Source organism: Acinonyx jubatus, chromosome D3, assembly GCF_027475565.1.
Source record: "Acinonyx jubatus isolate Ajub_Pintada_27869175 chromosome D3, VMU_Ajub_asm_v1.0, whole genome shotgun sequence".
Lineage (NCBI taxonomy): Eukaryota > Metazoa > Chordata > Mammalia > Carnivora > Felidae > Acinonyx > Acinonyx jubatus.
Window position 1 is genome coordinate 10,474,088 of NC_069392.1, and position 14,676 is coordinate 10,488,763.

The 14,676-nt window shown below is 60.0% G+C and overlaps 2 protein-coding genes across 8 annotated transcripts in view; one reads left to right on the forward strand and one right to left on the reverse strand.

Moving 5' to 3' along the window:
- Nucleotides 1–3,092, forward strand: part of DTX1 (deltex E3 ubiquitin ligase 1) — a 34,621-nt gene extending 31,529 nt beyond the window's left edge. For both annotated transcript variants that reach the window (XM_053205865.1, XM_053205867.1), the window contains 5 exons: nt 103–164; nt 651–809; nt 886–1,047; nt 1,131–1,220; nt 1,865–3,092. In XM_053205865.1, the coding sequence (XP_053061840.1) occupies nt 103–164; nt 651–809; nt 886–1,047; nt 1,131–1,220; nt 1,865–2,089 (698 nt within the window). In that variant the 3' untranslated portion in view covers nt 2,090–3,092. The remainder of the gene's footprint in view (nt 1–102; nt 165–650; nt 810–885; nt 1,048–1,130; nt 1,221–1,864) is intronic.
- A 630-nt stretch (nt 3,093–3,722) lies between these two features.
- Nucleotides 3,723–14,676, reverse strand: part of RASAL1 (RAS protein activator like 1) — a 30,612-nt gene continuing 19,658 nt past the window's right edge. For all 6 annotated transcript variants that reach the window (XM_053205854.1, XM_027043971.2, XM_027043969.2 and 3 more), the window contains 9 exons: nt 13,697–13,889; nt 10,556–10,693; nt 9,592–9,733; nt 8,258–8,430; nt 7,183–7,320; nt 6,956–7,091; nt 6,034–6,154; nt 5,085–5,161; nt 3,723–4,824 (listed from right to left, as the gene is read on the reverse strand). In XM_053205854.1, coding sequence (XP_053061829.1) covers nt 4,685–4,824; nt 5,085–5,161; nt 6,034–6,154; nt 6,956–7,091; nt 7,183–7,320; nt 8,258–8,430; nt 9,592–9,733; nt 10,556–10,693; nt 13,697–13,889 — 1,258 coding nt within the window. In that variant the 3' untranslated portion in view covers nt 3,723–4,684. The remainder of the gene's footprint in view (nt 4,825–5,084; nt 5,162–6,033; nt 6,155–6,955; nt 7,092–7,182; nt 7,321–8,257; nt 8,431–9,591; nt 9,734–10,555; nt 10,694–13,696; nt 13,890–14,676) is intronic.

The window sequence follows — 14,676 nt, forward strand, 5'->3', positions numbered from 1 at the left end:
CCTGCCAACCCCTCTGTGCCCCCCCCCCCCGACCCCGCCCGAGCCAAGCCCTCAGGGTGGAGACCCTGGGCACCCTCCAGCCCGCCCGCTGTGTCCTTGCAGGTAAGAACCCCGAGGATGTGGTTCGAAGGTACATGCAGAAGGTGAAGAACCCGCCCGATGAGGTGAGCCCCCAGCGGAGGGTACTGGCCTGGGCAGACCGAGGGCCCAGCCCCTGACCTCCCTTCTCCTGCCGTGGCCCCGTGTGTTACAGTCTGTCCCCCCCAGTTCGGGCTTGGCCTTCTCCCTTTTTCACAGTGCCTTCTGATGGACAGAAACGCTTAGGTTTAATAGAATCACATTTACCGATCTTTGGATGGTTGACGGCTTTCGAACCTTATTTGCACGCATATATATTGTCCACCCAACGTTCTAAGTTTTGCCTTAACCCCCCTGGAGAGGGGTGGGGGGGGTCATCTCTACCTCTGCCATGTGTCGCCAGTGTATGGGGGTGTCCTCTCTCTCCCTCCCTTTGACAAGGGGGCACCGGCGAGGGGGCCGTCCGCCACCCTCGGTGGCCTGGGGCCTGGCTCCCGCCAAGGGGCAGCGCTGACCCGAGGGTGTCGTGTCCTGGCCCGTCGTCAGTGTCCCCTCTGCGCCCCCTCCGTCAGGACTGCACCATCTGCATGGAGCGGCTGGTCACAGCCTCCGGCTACGAAGGCGTGCTTCGGCACAAGGGCGTGCGACCTGAGCTCGTGGGCCGCCTGGGCCGCTGCGGCCACATGTACCACCTGCTGTGCCTCGTGGCCATGTACTCCAATGGCAACAAGGTGGGCGGCACGGGGGCAGGGGGCGGGGCCGGGACGCCGCGGGGTGGGGCCTCACCGCCGGCCTCCCCTGCCCCAGGACGGCAGCCTGCAGTGCCCCACGTGCAAGGCCATCTACGGAGAGAAGACGGGCACCCAGCCGCCCGGGAAGATGCAGTTTCACCTCATCCCGCACTCGCTGCCTGGCTTCGCCGACACCCAGACCATCCGCATCGTCTACGACATCCCCACAGGCATCCAGGTGAGGCCCCCGTGCCCCTGGCCCCCGCCCCAGGTCCCCCACACCTGTCCGTGGCTCAAGCGTCTGCTGCCCGCCCCCCACAGGGCCCTGAGCACCCCAACCCAGGCAAGAAGTTCACCGCAAGAGGCTTCCCGCGTCACTGCTACCTGCCCAACAACGAGAAGGGCCGGAAGGTGGGTGCTGGAAGGGTGCGGGGGTGCGGGAGCAGGCCAGGGACCCCCCTCACCCCCAATCCCTGTTTCCTGCCCGCACCGACACTGACCGTCACCTCCTAGTGCGTGTCCAGCCCCGCCAGGTGGCTTCGCACACCTGGGCTCATTTCCAGCTTGAGGAGGTCAAGGTCTTGACCCCATCTTACAGATAAAGAAACTTAGCCTCAGAGAGGGCAAGTAACTTGCCCAAGATCACACAGCTGGTACACTACGGATCGTCTGCCTCCCTTGTTTTTCAAGAGAAGCAAGAAATTCTGATTTTCACGTGAAATCCCCAGGCCTTTGAATATTGCCAAAGAAGTCACAAGATGGCTGTGTAGTCAAGTGAACACAGCCGAGGGCCTTCAGTTGGAGACCCAGATGAAACGGGCAGGATAGCCTGGAAAGAGCTCTCACTGCGGGCGGGGGGGGGGGGGGGTCCCTCTAGGGAAGGAAGCGGCCAGGCTGGGCGCCTGTGGGAATGCCACAGGGCTTAGCAGGTAGTGAGAGGGCCACAGGTTGGCCAAGGAAGGAGGGAGGCTGGGCGGGAGGGGCTCCAGCCACAGGGGCGGGGCTGCCCGCGCCCTCCGCTCACCCCCCCTCCTGTCCCCACTCCTGTCCCCCAGGTGTTGAGGCTGCTCATCACCGCCTGGGAGCGGAGACTCATCTTCACCATCGGCACGTCCAACACCACAGGCGAGTCGGACACCGTGGTGTGGAACGAGATCCACCACAAGACCGAGTTTGGATCCAACCTCACGGGCCACGGCTACCCGGACGCTAGCTACCTAGACAATGTGCTGGCCGAGCTCACAGCCCAGGGCGTGTCCGAGGCTGCAGCCAAGGCCTGAGGCCCGGGGGCGGCCCACCTTCCCTCCTGCTTTGCCCCTGGTCCGGCCCTTGCCTCCCTCTGCCAGGCGCGTCCTGGTGGCCCGGGTTCAGGGCTGGGGAGGAGCCCGCGGAAGGAGCCAGAAGCGTCCTGGGGATGTGGCTGATGGCGGTTGGAACGATGGGGGGAGGATGGCAGGCCAGCCGGCTCCGACCCGCAGCTCCCTGAGAGGGTGGCGGAGAGAACACCGGAACCACAGTAACCTCCCTACGGAAAAGACAGAGCCCCACCCCCTCGCGCAAACACACGTGTCCTGGTGAACACACGCACGCACACCCACGTGCCTCTACTTACCCCCAGGCTGGGGGGAAAGAGACAGAAGACCCCTGTGATACTCCATGTGGACTCCCACCCGCGTCTCTATCACATCTGTGTAGGCTTGTCTGCAGGCGGGATTCAGCTCAAGCGCCTGGGGGAAAGGGGCCCCCCTCTGCTACCCACTGATGGGCACTTGTGGGCCCAGGGGGCAGAACCCCCAGGTTAGTCAGCAGTTTTGCAAAGGGGCAGGCCACAGAGAGGGGGGACTAGAGGGACCTTGTTTTGTGCTTGTGTCTCTTCATCCTTCTGGGACTCTCACCTCCTTCTTCTCCCCTCCCGTCCCCAGGCCTTATGTCTGTCCCAGATAAAGGCACTGTTCTCCTTTCCCCCCATCCTGTCCTCTCCGCCAAATCGCTCCCAACGCCGAGATCCAAAGGCTGGATGAGGCCGAGCTTAGGCCAGCGGGTCTAAAAAAGCAGACCGGACAGCAACGAGTCCATTTCCCTTTCTTGGGAGTGGGCAGTGGGGTGGCCGATGGTCTTGGCCAACCAGGGGCCTGTTGCCCAGGCAACTCACCAGCTCCGCCTCTGTTGATTGGCTGCCGCGGTGGAAGTCAGCCAAGATTTAAAGGGACGCCAGCGATTGCTCTTTGGAAAACCTACCCGTCCCACTGTGGGTGGAGAAATAAATGGTCTTTCTCCTCCTCACTCAGTTTTCTTTCCTGCCGAGACGGGGGCTGGGTGGGTGGCTCTGTTCCTGGGGGGCCTCTGGCCCACCCTCCCGGGGAGCTTGCAACAAAACGATGACCCCAGGACCACTGCCTCTCTCGGTCTTGGGCAGCTGGGGTTGGAGGGTCTCCATAATTCTCTTGTCCCCGGGTACGCAGCGGGTGTGAAGGTGGCCGAGGCAGAGGGTACCCAAGAGGACAGGGCGGAACGTGCTCTTCTCTCGAGCACAGCCCAAGGCAATGCACACAGCAGCTCCCGGGTACAATACTAGGAATGAGGGACTTGGGCTGGGGGGCTGAGAGCCTCGGAGAAAACACGGAGGAGCTGGGCGACATCGTGATCGGCTCCTGGAGCCCCAGCCCTGAGGGAGGAGGGCCTGGTTCTGTCTAGAGACTGAGCCCGGGATCTGCCAACACGCTTCCAATCAGCCTCAGCAACGTCCCCAGAATGCTGGGTGGCTGTGGCGGCTGCTGCGGCTCCAGGCGACACCTGCTGGCCACTCTCGGGATAGCGCTGCATCTTTCCCGGTCCCCCTTATCCCTAGATATATACTTTGGTTTCTGTCCCACCCTCTAGTCACACAAAACCAGAAATGAGTCCTTGGAAGCCTTTCCGGTTTTCCCAGAGTGGGTGTTCTCATTTTACCCTCTGTGATTCATTCTCAAGATCTCACTTCAAACCCTAATATGCAACATCTCCCGGCCCCATGATCTTCGAATCTTGTGTTCATCCGTATCACCTGGGAAACTTGTTAAAAATCCTGATCCCTGCACCCACACTCCCTCAGATTCTCATTCAGCAGATGCTGGTGGGGTCCAAGCATCTGCATCGCTAGCAGACAACCTAGGGGATGAGCTTTGGATCACAGTCTGAGAAACCCCTCCCTGGCTCCCGAGCCACCTCCGTGGAACCCAGTTTGACAGCCACACATCTAGACACTCCCTCCTTATTTTATACAGCATGAACTGAGGCTCAAAGAGGGGACAAGAGCCTAGCCCAAGGTATCCCAGGCTCCAGGGGTCTGAGTCTGGCGCACTGGGCTCCCAACCCCCATTATTCCTAAGGGAACCCGATTCTGGAAGCTTGCGGTTAGGACTCTCGGCCAAGGCAGGGCTCAGGAGGATCAGTGAGGTGACGCAGATCGGCAGACGTGAAAACAGGAAGGGCTGAGCCTCTTTCGTGCCTGTCTGGGCAACAAGGCCACGTGGGCATCAGGGATTCACGTCCGGCTGTATCCAGCAGCTCGGGGCCATGGCCTTGTTGGTGTGAGTAGAGGCCGGTCCGGTTTAGCAGAGACTTTCAGCCGAACCGGATGAGTCAGGCTCCTTCTCTCCCGTCCACTCCCAGCTGCCTCAGCCCAGAGACTGAGACTCATTCAGTACAAGGCCAGCCCCCTGCCAGAGGGCTTCCGTGCCTGGGGTTCTGGACTTGGGGCACAGAGACTGGGAGATCTCCAGAAGCATCCGTGCCACAGCATCGACGAGGTACAGGGCAGCTGAGAGGGGCCAGGGTGCCCTGAGAGGGGCCCAATGGCTCCTTCCTCCTCCTTCCAGGCTGGCTCTGGCATCTCCTCAGTGCCCCAGGGGACCCAGGGCTGCTTTCTGCTGCTCCCGCTGCTGGAGCTCCTCGTGGGCTCTGTCCAGATCTGCCAGCACCTCCAGAAGGCGGCCAGCTGCCTCTCTCTGCCGGGCCAGGGCTTCAGGACAGGCCCCTGGGAGGGAGACAAGGTGCCACGGGGGCTCAGCCGGGCCAGGGCAGGCTCCCGGAGCCCAGTCCCCGTGGCTTTTCAGGCTCCAGACGGGCCTTGTGCCCCCAAGAACCCACACACTCCATCCTCCCCACTCACCGCACCTGCTGGTGGACCGGAAAAGGGGGAGTCGGCGGGGGCAGGGGGAGGAAATAGGGGCCTGCTTGACAAGTTGTAGGAGGCGGCCGAGAAGGCAAAGAAAAGGGAGCCCCTTGACCCCTTACCTTCCTTGGCCCCCGAGGCCCTCATTGTATCCACCTCTGGGCTTGTATCTATGTTGAAATCCTCCTGGAATTTCATCCTGGAAGTTGCAAGAGAGAAAAGACAAGGTTGGTCCCTGATCCCCAATCTCGTTCTCTACCCCAGAGGTTCTCTGCTGGTTGCAGGAGGCGTTAAGGATTCCCGGTCGTCACCACCACCGCGACCATTGTCGTCATCACAGCAAAGACAGAGTGCAGACGCTACTATAAGCGCTTCCCGCGTATTAACCACCTCACGATCCCAACAAATGTATCTGAGGTAGGTACTTACTATTGGCTCCATTATACAGTCCACTGAGACACAGAGAGGTCAAGCACTCGCCTAAGGCTGCACAGCATAGTAACTGTTACCCTTTACCGAAAGCTAACTGCGACCAGGCATCGACAAAAAGACTTCACCTGTATTAGCTCATTTGACCCTTGGGACAAGTCCAAAAGGCAGGCGCTGTGACTGTCCCTATCTCCCAGATGAAAAGACACAAGTACAGAGAGGGTAAGCAACGGGCCCAAGATCACACAGCCAGTAAGCGACTGGCTCAGACTTTGAACCCAGGTCAGGCCAGCTTCAGAACCCGCTCTCTAAGGACTTGGAGCAGATCTCTGCCACTGACCGGTGGTGATGCCACCCAGGGGGGAAAAGGAGCACATCCACGGTCTGGGCCGGGTCCCAGGAGCCCGGGATGGTAAAAGATCCCGGACCCACTTCTGCACTAGGGCCAGCCTGAGGACGCCTCCCCGCCTCGCCTGGGGCCTGCACACCCTGTCTGGCCAGGAAGTCAGCTGATGCACAGGGAAAGAATGAATAAATGAGCCGGGGAGGCCGTGGGAGGGTTGGGGGCGGGGGGGGGGGGGGGGGCCGCGGAGCTGGCCTGGCTGGTCACCGCGGGGAAGCGGAATGGGTGGGGGCGCCCACCTGAGCTGGTCCCGCCCCAGGAGCAGCTGCCGGTACACCATCTGGATCTCAGCGTCGGGATCCAGCGGGTCACTCCAGTCCCCCAGGGTGACGGCCGAGTGCGTGCGGCTGCAGCCGGCAGCTGAGGGGAACACGGTGCCGTCAGCACTGCCTCCCGCCGCCCCTCCGGGAGCCCCCGTGGCAGAGGGTCGCCAAGCGCAGACCCTTCTGCGTCTAAAATCACTCTTCCCGCCTCCTACTGCCTTCAAGCCCCACTGCCTCCCCCCCCCCCCCCCCCCACCGCCCTGGCTCAGCAGAGCAGGAGCGTCCCCTCCCTCCAGCCTCCTCCCACAGGCCCGGCTCCAGCCACACAGGCCCTTCTCGACCCTTCAGCCCTCCCCGCGCCCCCTCCAGGCCTTTGCTCAGGCGCTTTACTCTGCCTACGACCCTTCCTGACCCCATCCCAGTCTCTCCACCCTCACTGCTTATCGCCTACTCTTCTCAGGTCATGTCTCAACAGCACCTCCTCCAGGAAGCCCTCCTTGATCTCCAACCCTGCGGCCGGCTCAGAGGCAGTCTCTGGAGCCTCAAAAGCCTCATTTTGGTACTTATAAGACCATGGGACACTTGTCTGGTTATCCACCGGTCTTCATTGAGAGCGAGCCTCGACCACCGGATCTGGGCCCATAGAAGGTGCTTTACAAAATCTCTCACACGCCATGCGCCCTAGGTGCCGGTCGGCGTTCTAAGTGCTGAGAACACACACTCAGTCCGCACAACAACCCTAGGAGGCAGGCACTGTTCCCCGCTGGAGGAGAGCGGAGAGCGAGGCGCACAGAAAGGTTAAGTAACCCGCCGGGGGGGGGGGGGGGGGGGACGGGGGGGGGCACCCGCTGATTGACAGCTGGGGCGGGCGGAACCTGACCCCGCCCCGCCCCCTCACCTGAGCGCTCGGCCTGCAGGCAGCAGGTCCAGCGCGAGCTGCGGAAGGCACCCGGGTGGCAGGCGGCCAGCTTGTCCGGGTTGGGGGCGCTGGCCTTGCGCAGGGCCGACAGCCACTGGTTGAGCTCGTTCACATTCTGCAGGGAGTCGGGGCGGCGGGGGGGGGGCGGTCAGGGGTGGAGGGGGACCCAAGGGACGCCCTCCGTCCCCATCCTTGCGGTGCCTCACCTTGCACTGGAGGTAGGTGGTCCGCAGTGCCCCGGCACCGTCCTGCGCCATCACCTGCATCACGTGCGGCAGCTGAAAGGCGCCCTCGTCCACGCGCTCCACGGCGCGGATGTGCGACACCGGGATGGAGAAGCACATCTGGGAGACAGGGCTGTGGCTGCAGGGTGGGCCGGGGTGCGGGGGGCCCAGGGGCAGCTTTCCTTTGGGGGCGTGCATCAGGGAATGGGGACGGGGACAGGGAGGGGGGGCACACTCAAGCCTGCGTCTCTGTGATCTGCGATCGGTGCCTGTGTGTCCGCGCTCTTGTGCCGCGAGTCCCCCCCAGCCCTGCCCCATCACTCTCTAGGTAAGCCACCACCTCGCCGGGCATCAGGTCTCATCATCACCAGACGTCAGAGCAACCACCCGCACAGCAGCTGGGGCATGCCTCCCGCACTCCAGCCTGTCAACTCCCACCAATGTCTGAGGCTGAGCCTGTGTGCAGATGAGGTCACTTGGCCCTCCCGAGGCCACTCAGCCAGTGGAGGCAGAATTGGGAACCAGGCGTTTGAACTCTGGAATCCATGCTTTGCGGACAAAGTAGGAAGGATACGCTTGTGCACCCTCTCCAGCGTTCGCCATCATTTATGGGCGTGCGGACAAGAAACGCGTCCCAGCACGGGCTCGAGCTGGTGCTGGACTTGAATGGCAACCCCGTGAGACCAGGGACGTGGGGCCTTGTGTACTGCTGTACTTCAGTGCCTGGAACGCTGTGTGGTATACAGCAGGCGCTCAGTAAATGTTTGATGAGTGGCTGAGTGAACGAATGTCGGCCCGTGCGTGCCTACACGGCCAGGCATGTGCCTCTGGGCGGGAACATCTCAGGGCGGTTAAGCGTGGTCCGTGTCCCGTGCGTGTCCGCGTCTGATGGGGAGCGTGTGCAGGTACAGGCCTGTGCCTGTCCTGGGCCCATGCTGGCCCAAAGGCGTGAGCAGAGCCTGGCCTGAGAGCTTGACCTGCTAAGTCTTTGCCCCGTTCCTGGGCCTCAGTTTCCCCCTGCCTACAAAGACCCCTCCACTGTGGGCTGGGGCCCCACCTGCCACTCAGGACTCCTGGAGTAGGAGAGAGTCTCCCCGCTGAGCCAGAAGTAACGCTTCTTGAAGGCAAAGCGTGGGGCCAGGCTGGCGGGCTCCTCCTTGCGCTTCAGCAGGTAACCTTCACGAACAATCACCGAGGGGGCCACCAGGGCCCTGGCTGGGCCCCCAGCCTCTGGGAAACGGGGAGGGGGGACAGTGAACCCCTCGTATCCTGCCCTGCCAGTGTGCCCAGGAGCAGGATTCTCTGCTCCCCCCGGGAGGCAGGGGGATGAACGGGAGGAGGGGTGTCACTGAAGGTGGGGCGGGGAGCACAAAGTCGACCTGGAGAAGCCCTCCCCTGGAGCCCTACAGACAGTGGGGCAGGCGGCCAGCGGGGGTGGGGGTGGGGTGGGAGGGTGGGGGGCATGTCTTACGAAGTCAGTCCAGGGAGGGCCCAGGATCTAGCCGCCTGGGGAGCCCAGACACAAGAACCCTGCTATGTCACAACCAGGGCTCCGCCTTCTGACACGGGGCACCTGTGTGACTCACAACCAACTGTCTCTTGACGTGGGCCCCACGTTGTGATACAGACTCATCCCCAACTCTTGTGCCGAAACGTGTCCCATGCCCCATTTCACCCCACATCGAGGCCCAAATCCTTCCAGCTGCTTCTGAAGCCACACACAATCCACCCCCCCCACCTCTCCTTTGCTCCCCCTCATTCATTCCTCTACATTGGCTCCTCACTGTTGCTCTCTGTCCCCCACCTCAGGGCCTTTGCACATGCGGTTCCCAGCCTGGAATACTCTTCCCGGGGATCTTCATGGCTTGCCCTCGGTCTTCCTTCGGGTCTTTGCTCTAATAGTACCCTAGTGGGGCCACTTCTGGTCATCCTACCTAAAAGTTCACCCTTCCACCCCCACCCCAACATTTCCTTCCCTCCTTTGTCTTTTCTACTTACTCCCCAACACACTATGTTATTTGCTAACTCAAATTCTGTGGTCCCCGTTAGAATAAAACTTCCATGAGAGAAGGAATTTCTTGTCTCGTTCACTGCCGTTTCCCCAGCACCTGGAACGGCGTCCAGTAAGCACTTAATAGATATTTTTTGGTTGCGCGACACCACGTGATGGTATCCACCCACCACACTGGCCGCGGTGGCCTGGAGGACGGGGCCTGAGCTCTGTTCATCTCTGGGACCTGGCACAGAATGGGCCAGGGAGTGTTAGCTGACTGACGAGCTGACCCACCGGTCCACAGTGCCAGTGCCAGGGTGGGCAGGGGTAGAGCAAGGGCGGGTCCCAAGGGCCAAGTAGAGTGACAGGCCAGATGTGGCAGAGACACAGGGACTCACCCTCCCCATCCACATCCACCAGCTGGTCCAGGAAGTCTCTCACACGTGAGATGCTCTGCAGCAGGAAGGGGTGCAGGGGGGCCATCCATAATTCCTTGCCCTGGCCCAGCTGCTGGCCCAGGTTTCCGATGCTCTGCACAGCCTGGCACAAAGAAGCAGGGGACGCCAGGGTGCCAAGGTCACTTCAGGGGGAAGGGCCTTCCGTGGCCCCAGAACAGAGCGCCCAAGTCCTAACTCCCAAATCAGTGCTCAGTGAAAGGAGACTCATAGCAGCACCTGCTTTGAGTCATATCTACCCCTCCCTGGGGACAGATACGCACGCCCAGCACCCTTACACTGTTCCCTCTGGAGCTCAGTTCCCCCGCCCAGGACCGCCTGACCCCTATCATGCACACTTTGGAGCCCATCAGAACCTCAAAATCTGGGGCTCCTGGCTCGCTCAGTCAGAAAAGCGTGAGATCAAGCCCTGCATCAGGCTCTGCACGGGGCGTGGAGACTGTTTGAGATTCTCTCTCTCCCTTTCCCTTTGCCCCTCCCCCACTCGTGCTTTCTCCCTCTCTCTCTAAGGAAAAAAAAAAAGGGCACGACTCTTCATCTTGGGGTTGTGAGTTCGAGCCCCCTGTTGGCTGTGGAGCTTGCTTAAATGAATAAGAGCTTTCAAAAAACCCAAAAAGGAAAAGAACTTCAAAACATGGCCACTTCGCAAATGATGGCCTAATTCATACTAAGGTGCAGACGACTAGCCTGCTTCCCACTTTCCTCCTGAAAGGGCAGAATTTTCGTTTCAAGAGAAGAAGTTGGATAATGGAATGAACGCCTTCACACTCAGGATGGAAGGCTAATGGGTGTTTCAGACAGGTTTCTCTGGGTCTGAAACCATTTCAGCAGGTTTGGCCTTCCGGCTCCGTTCCTGTGCTTTTCCCTGGCTAAGCGCACCCAGGCTGTGGGACTCCCTTTCCAGCACCTTGGCAAGAAGTAGCAGGGAGCGGCCGGTCTGGGGATCCGCATGCTGGTCCCGGAGGTCAAACAGCTTCGGGGTAAGGATTGCAGGGGCGAAGAATCGCAGGAAGAGAAAGCCACTTATGGCCAGGTACTTCGCATCCTGCCAAGAGGAGCCGCAGGTGAGAAGAGCCCCCCAAAACCCACATCCCAGATGGGGAAACTGAGGCAAGGGAAAGTGGGACGGGAGATCACACTGGTCCGCCAAGACGGCTTTTTCTCTCTGGACCTCAGCTTCCTCCCCTGGAACGCAGAGGAACAATACCCATCCTCCACTGCAAGCACCGTGCTAAGGGCCCAGCCCCGTGAAGGAAGCACCCTCATCATTCCCAGCTCACGGATGAGGAAGCAGACGGTCAGAGACTCCAAGTGACTTGCCCAAGGCCACACAGCTGGGAGTGGCAGGGCCAAGATTTGAACCCAGGCAGGATCTGAACACACAGCTCTCCATCACGCCCTCCGGCATTCGACCCCCGGTACTGTGCTGAGTGTCAGGACTAATCTCAACGACCGACAGTCCTAGGGGGTAGGTGCTATTATCCCCATTTTCTGGATGAGGAAGCGGAGGCTCAGGAGAGAACCCGGTCTGGCTGGCCCCTCTGTGTGAGTCCCGGGCCTGGCCCACCCGCAGACAAGGCTGGTTCCTCCAGCTGGTTCCCCAGCGGAGGGCAAGCAGAGAGAGGGTGTGCCTTTATCCTGGGTGCCTCTGGCTCTCCCCAGATCACTCCCCACCCACCTTTCACACTTGCCCAGCTGTATTTAGCCCAAAAATGTGCTCCGGTATTTATTTAGGGGTTGTATTCACACATGAGACAATACTCTCCCCGTCTCCTCTGCGCTGACGGTGAACCCTGCCTAAAGCTGGATGCCTGACACTGCCCGGAAGGGGGGGGTCTCTGCCCCCAGCCCCGCTCCTCTGGACCCCTGAGCTGCCCCCGAGGCCACCACCCCTTCAACTGCCATATTCCAGGGTAAGTTTAGTCTTTGAGATCAGCTCTTTGACTTCCTCCTTTCTTAAGGTGGAACAGGTGTCAGGGTGGCAGAGAAAGGGGTTCCCCTGGGTTTCCATGACCCCATCCACCCTCATGGGCCTGAGGAAGTCCCTGCTCCGTGCCATGGCCTCCGCCCCTCCGTGGGAGCTAAGGACCGGGGGACACTTGGGTGTCACCGATACTGGGTTCCCCACAAGGGCCAGGCTGTCTGGCCTCCCGCTCCCCTTCCCTCCCCCCGTCACAGCTCTGTCCCACTTAGCACCTCCAGTCCAGGCGACAGCCTGGCAAAGTGGGGCGTAAATCAAGCGACGTCCCAGTTTGGAGGCCAAGAGCTCACTCCTCAGTGGAGGCTGAGAGGAGAAGGAAGGGACCCCCGCTGGGAGACCAGAGGCCTAACTTTGAGTCCACCACCCTTGGCCAAGGCTCTTTAACCTCTCTGGGCCTCAGTTTCCCCATCTGTAAGCAGAAAGTGGGGAGAAGTATGGCTTAATCAAGGGCTCTTAACTCAAGCTCTAGGGACTGGGTTACATCTCCAACATTTAGCAGGTCTTAGATTATTCGGCAGAGTGAACCCCCTGCCCCGCCCACATTTCCGGTACATCAGCGCTCCATTAAGAGCTGGCCTGATTTGATGTCATTTGTAAGTGAGGCCAACAGCCACCTTGGGAGGCACGCTGACCATTAAACCAGGGGAGCTCAAACTGGTAACCCACAGGCCAGGCCAGCTGCCAACGCATAATAACTGGCTCAAAGTTTTGTCATGTTGTTCTTGTTTTTAGGTGAACTGGAGTCAACGTTTTATTTTTTGGGGGGGGATATCTTTTTATTTAATTTTTTTTAACGTTTATTTATTTTTGAGACAGGGAGAGACAGAGCATGAACTGGGGAGGGTCAGAGAGAGGGAGACAGAGAATCCGAAACAGGCTCCAGGCTCCGAGCTGTCAGCACAGAGCCCGACGCGGGGCTCAAACTCACAGACCGCGAGATCATGACCTGAGCCGAAGTCAGACGCTTAGCTGGCTGAGCCACCCAGGTGCCCCGGAGTCAACGTTCTAAAAATGAGCGACCTCACATAAAATCCAGAATGTTGGCTTTAGAAGATAACCCCTGGGGCGCCTGGGTGGCTCAGTCGGTTGAGCGCTCACTTTGGCTCAGGTCACGATCTCACGATCCAGGGGTTCGAGCCCCGCATCGGGCTCTGTGCTGACAGCTCGGAGCCTGGAGCCTGCTTTGGATCCTGGGTCTCCCTCTCGCTCTCTGCCCCTCCCCTGCTCGTGCTCTGTCTCTCTCTGTCTCAAAAATAAGATAAACATTAAAAAAAAAAAAGAAAAAAGGAAAGAAAGCAAACTCTGAAGAGCTGGCCATGCCGGGTCCCCATTCCCACCTGGCAATACAGGATTGAATTCTGCAGCTGCCCGCTTAAGACAAGCTGTGGGGGCTCCAGTTTGCCACAGTCCCTACGACGCCCTAGTGCCTGCCCCACACCTTGACTGCTTCGTTCATTGATCTCACCTTCCTGAGGCCTGCAGCGCTCGCAACTTTTATATTAACATTGGCAAAGCAGTAACATATGCAGGGATTTATCTCTAGACCACTTGGGGCGTCTGCTACGAAGCACCTACTGTGTGCCGACATGCCCTCTCTCTCTGTCTGACAGCTGAAGTTAAGAAGCACTTACTTTGTGCCAGATTCTATTATTTGGTGGCTTCGAGCAGATTCAGCAGCCAGATGCCTAGATGGGTGTCTATCCCAGCAACACCCCTTCCTAGCCATTTGACTTAATCTCTCTGGGCCTCTGTTTCCTCCTCTGTAAAATGGGAGAATACTGGTACCCACCCCATAGGGTGGATAGGAAGGCGAGGTAAGGTAATGCGAGAGGAAGAGGAGGTCCCACCCAGGGTAAGGACTAGATATAGCATTCGCTGCTGCCATTATTATTATTATTATTATTATTATTATCATTATCATTTTCATTATTACTGCCCCTGGATCCCAGACCCACAGACCCAGATTCTGTCCCCCCTCTGCCCCGCCTCTCTGTACGCCCCTGGACAAGCTACTGCCCCTCGCCAGCCTCAGTCTCCCCATCTGCTCCTTGGGAACGTGTGGCCCACCTCGTGCTCCGCCTGGGGGAAGCGCTTTTGCACGCGCTGGTGCAGCTGCTTGAAGGCGAGGCGCATGGCAGGCGGGCAGCGCCCCACGGAGCCCACAATGGCATCCACGATGGGCCCCAGGTAGCCCGTCAGCAGCCCCAGGCTGGCCTCCCTCACATGCTCCTCGGAGGGTGCGCCCTTGAAGGAGATTCTCCTGGGGAAACAGAGTGGCCGTGCCTCAGAGCCCAGCATCTGTCCGCTCAAAACCCTCCGCCAGCCCCCACCGAGCTCAGAGCACCCTCCTTCCCCCCCCACCCCCATAACCTCCCCCCCCACCATTCGCACCTGGGTTCTTGTTGCTGCTTAAAAAACACGCTGAGCTCATTCCTGCCTCGGAGCCTTTGTACCTGCTGTTCCCTCTGCCTGGGACACTCTTGTGCACACGTTTAGCTTCAGCGTGCCCACCTCAAAGAGGCCATCCCTTCCCCGTCACACGTCATCACACACCCCGGTTCGGTGCCTTGTCAGCGTGGACATGCCGGACACACGCTCCCACCTCAGGGCCTTGGCACGTGCTGTTCCCCCTGCCCGGGATACTCCCCCTCCGGATCTGTGCACGCCTCCCTCCCTCACCTCCTGCCAGTCTTTGCTGAAACGTCCCCTTCTCTGTGAGGCTTTCCCGGTGACCACCCTAGGAATATTGCAAGCCTCTCCCCTGCTCCCGGCACTTCCCACGACGCTCCCCTGCTCTGTCTTCCTCCATTCCACCGATCACCTTCAATAACCTTCTTTAGTTGATTATGCACCTCCCCCTAGAAGACGGACTTGCATCCACTTCTTCCCCGCGGGGCATCAGCGTTCAGCCAGGGTCTGGCGCCTAGTAGGTTCTCGGCAGCTGTTTTTGCCGAGGGGGTGATGGCACAGCACTTATCCCCTTCCTTTTCGTCCCCACACAGGGGTAGGGTCCGTCTCGCCCACCTCAGAGCCGGGATCTGAACCCA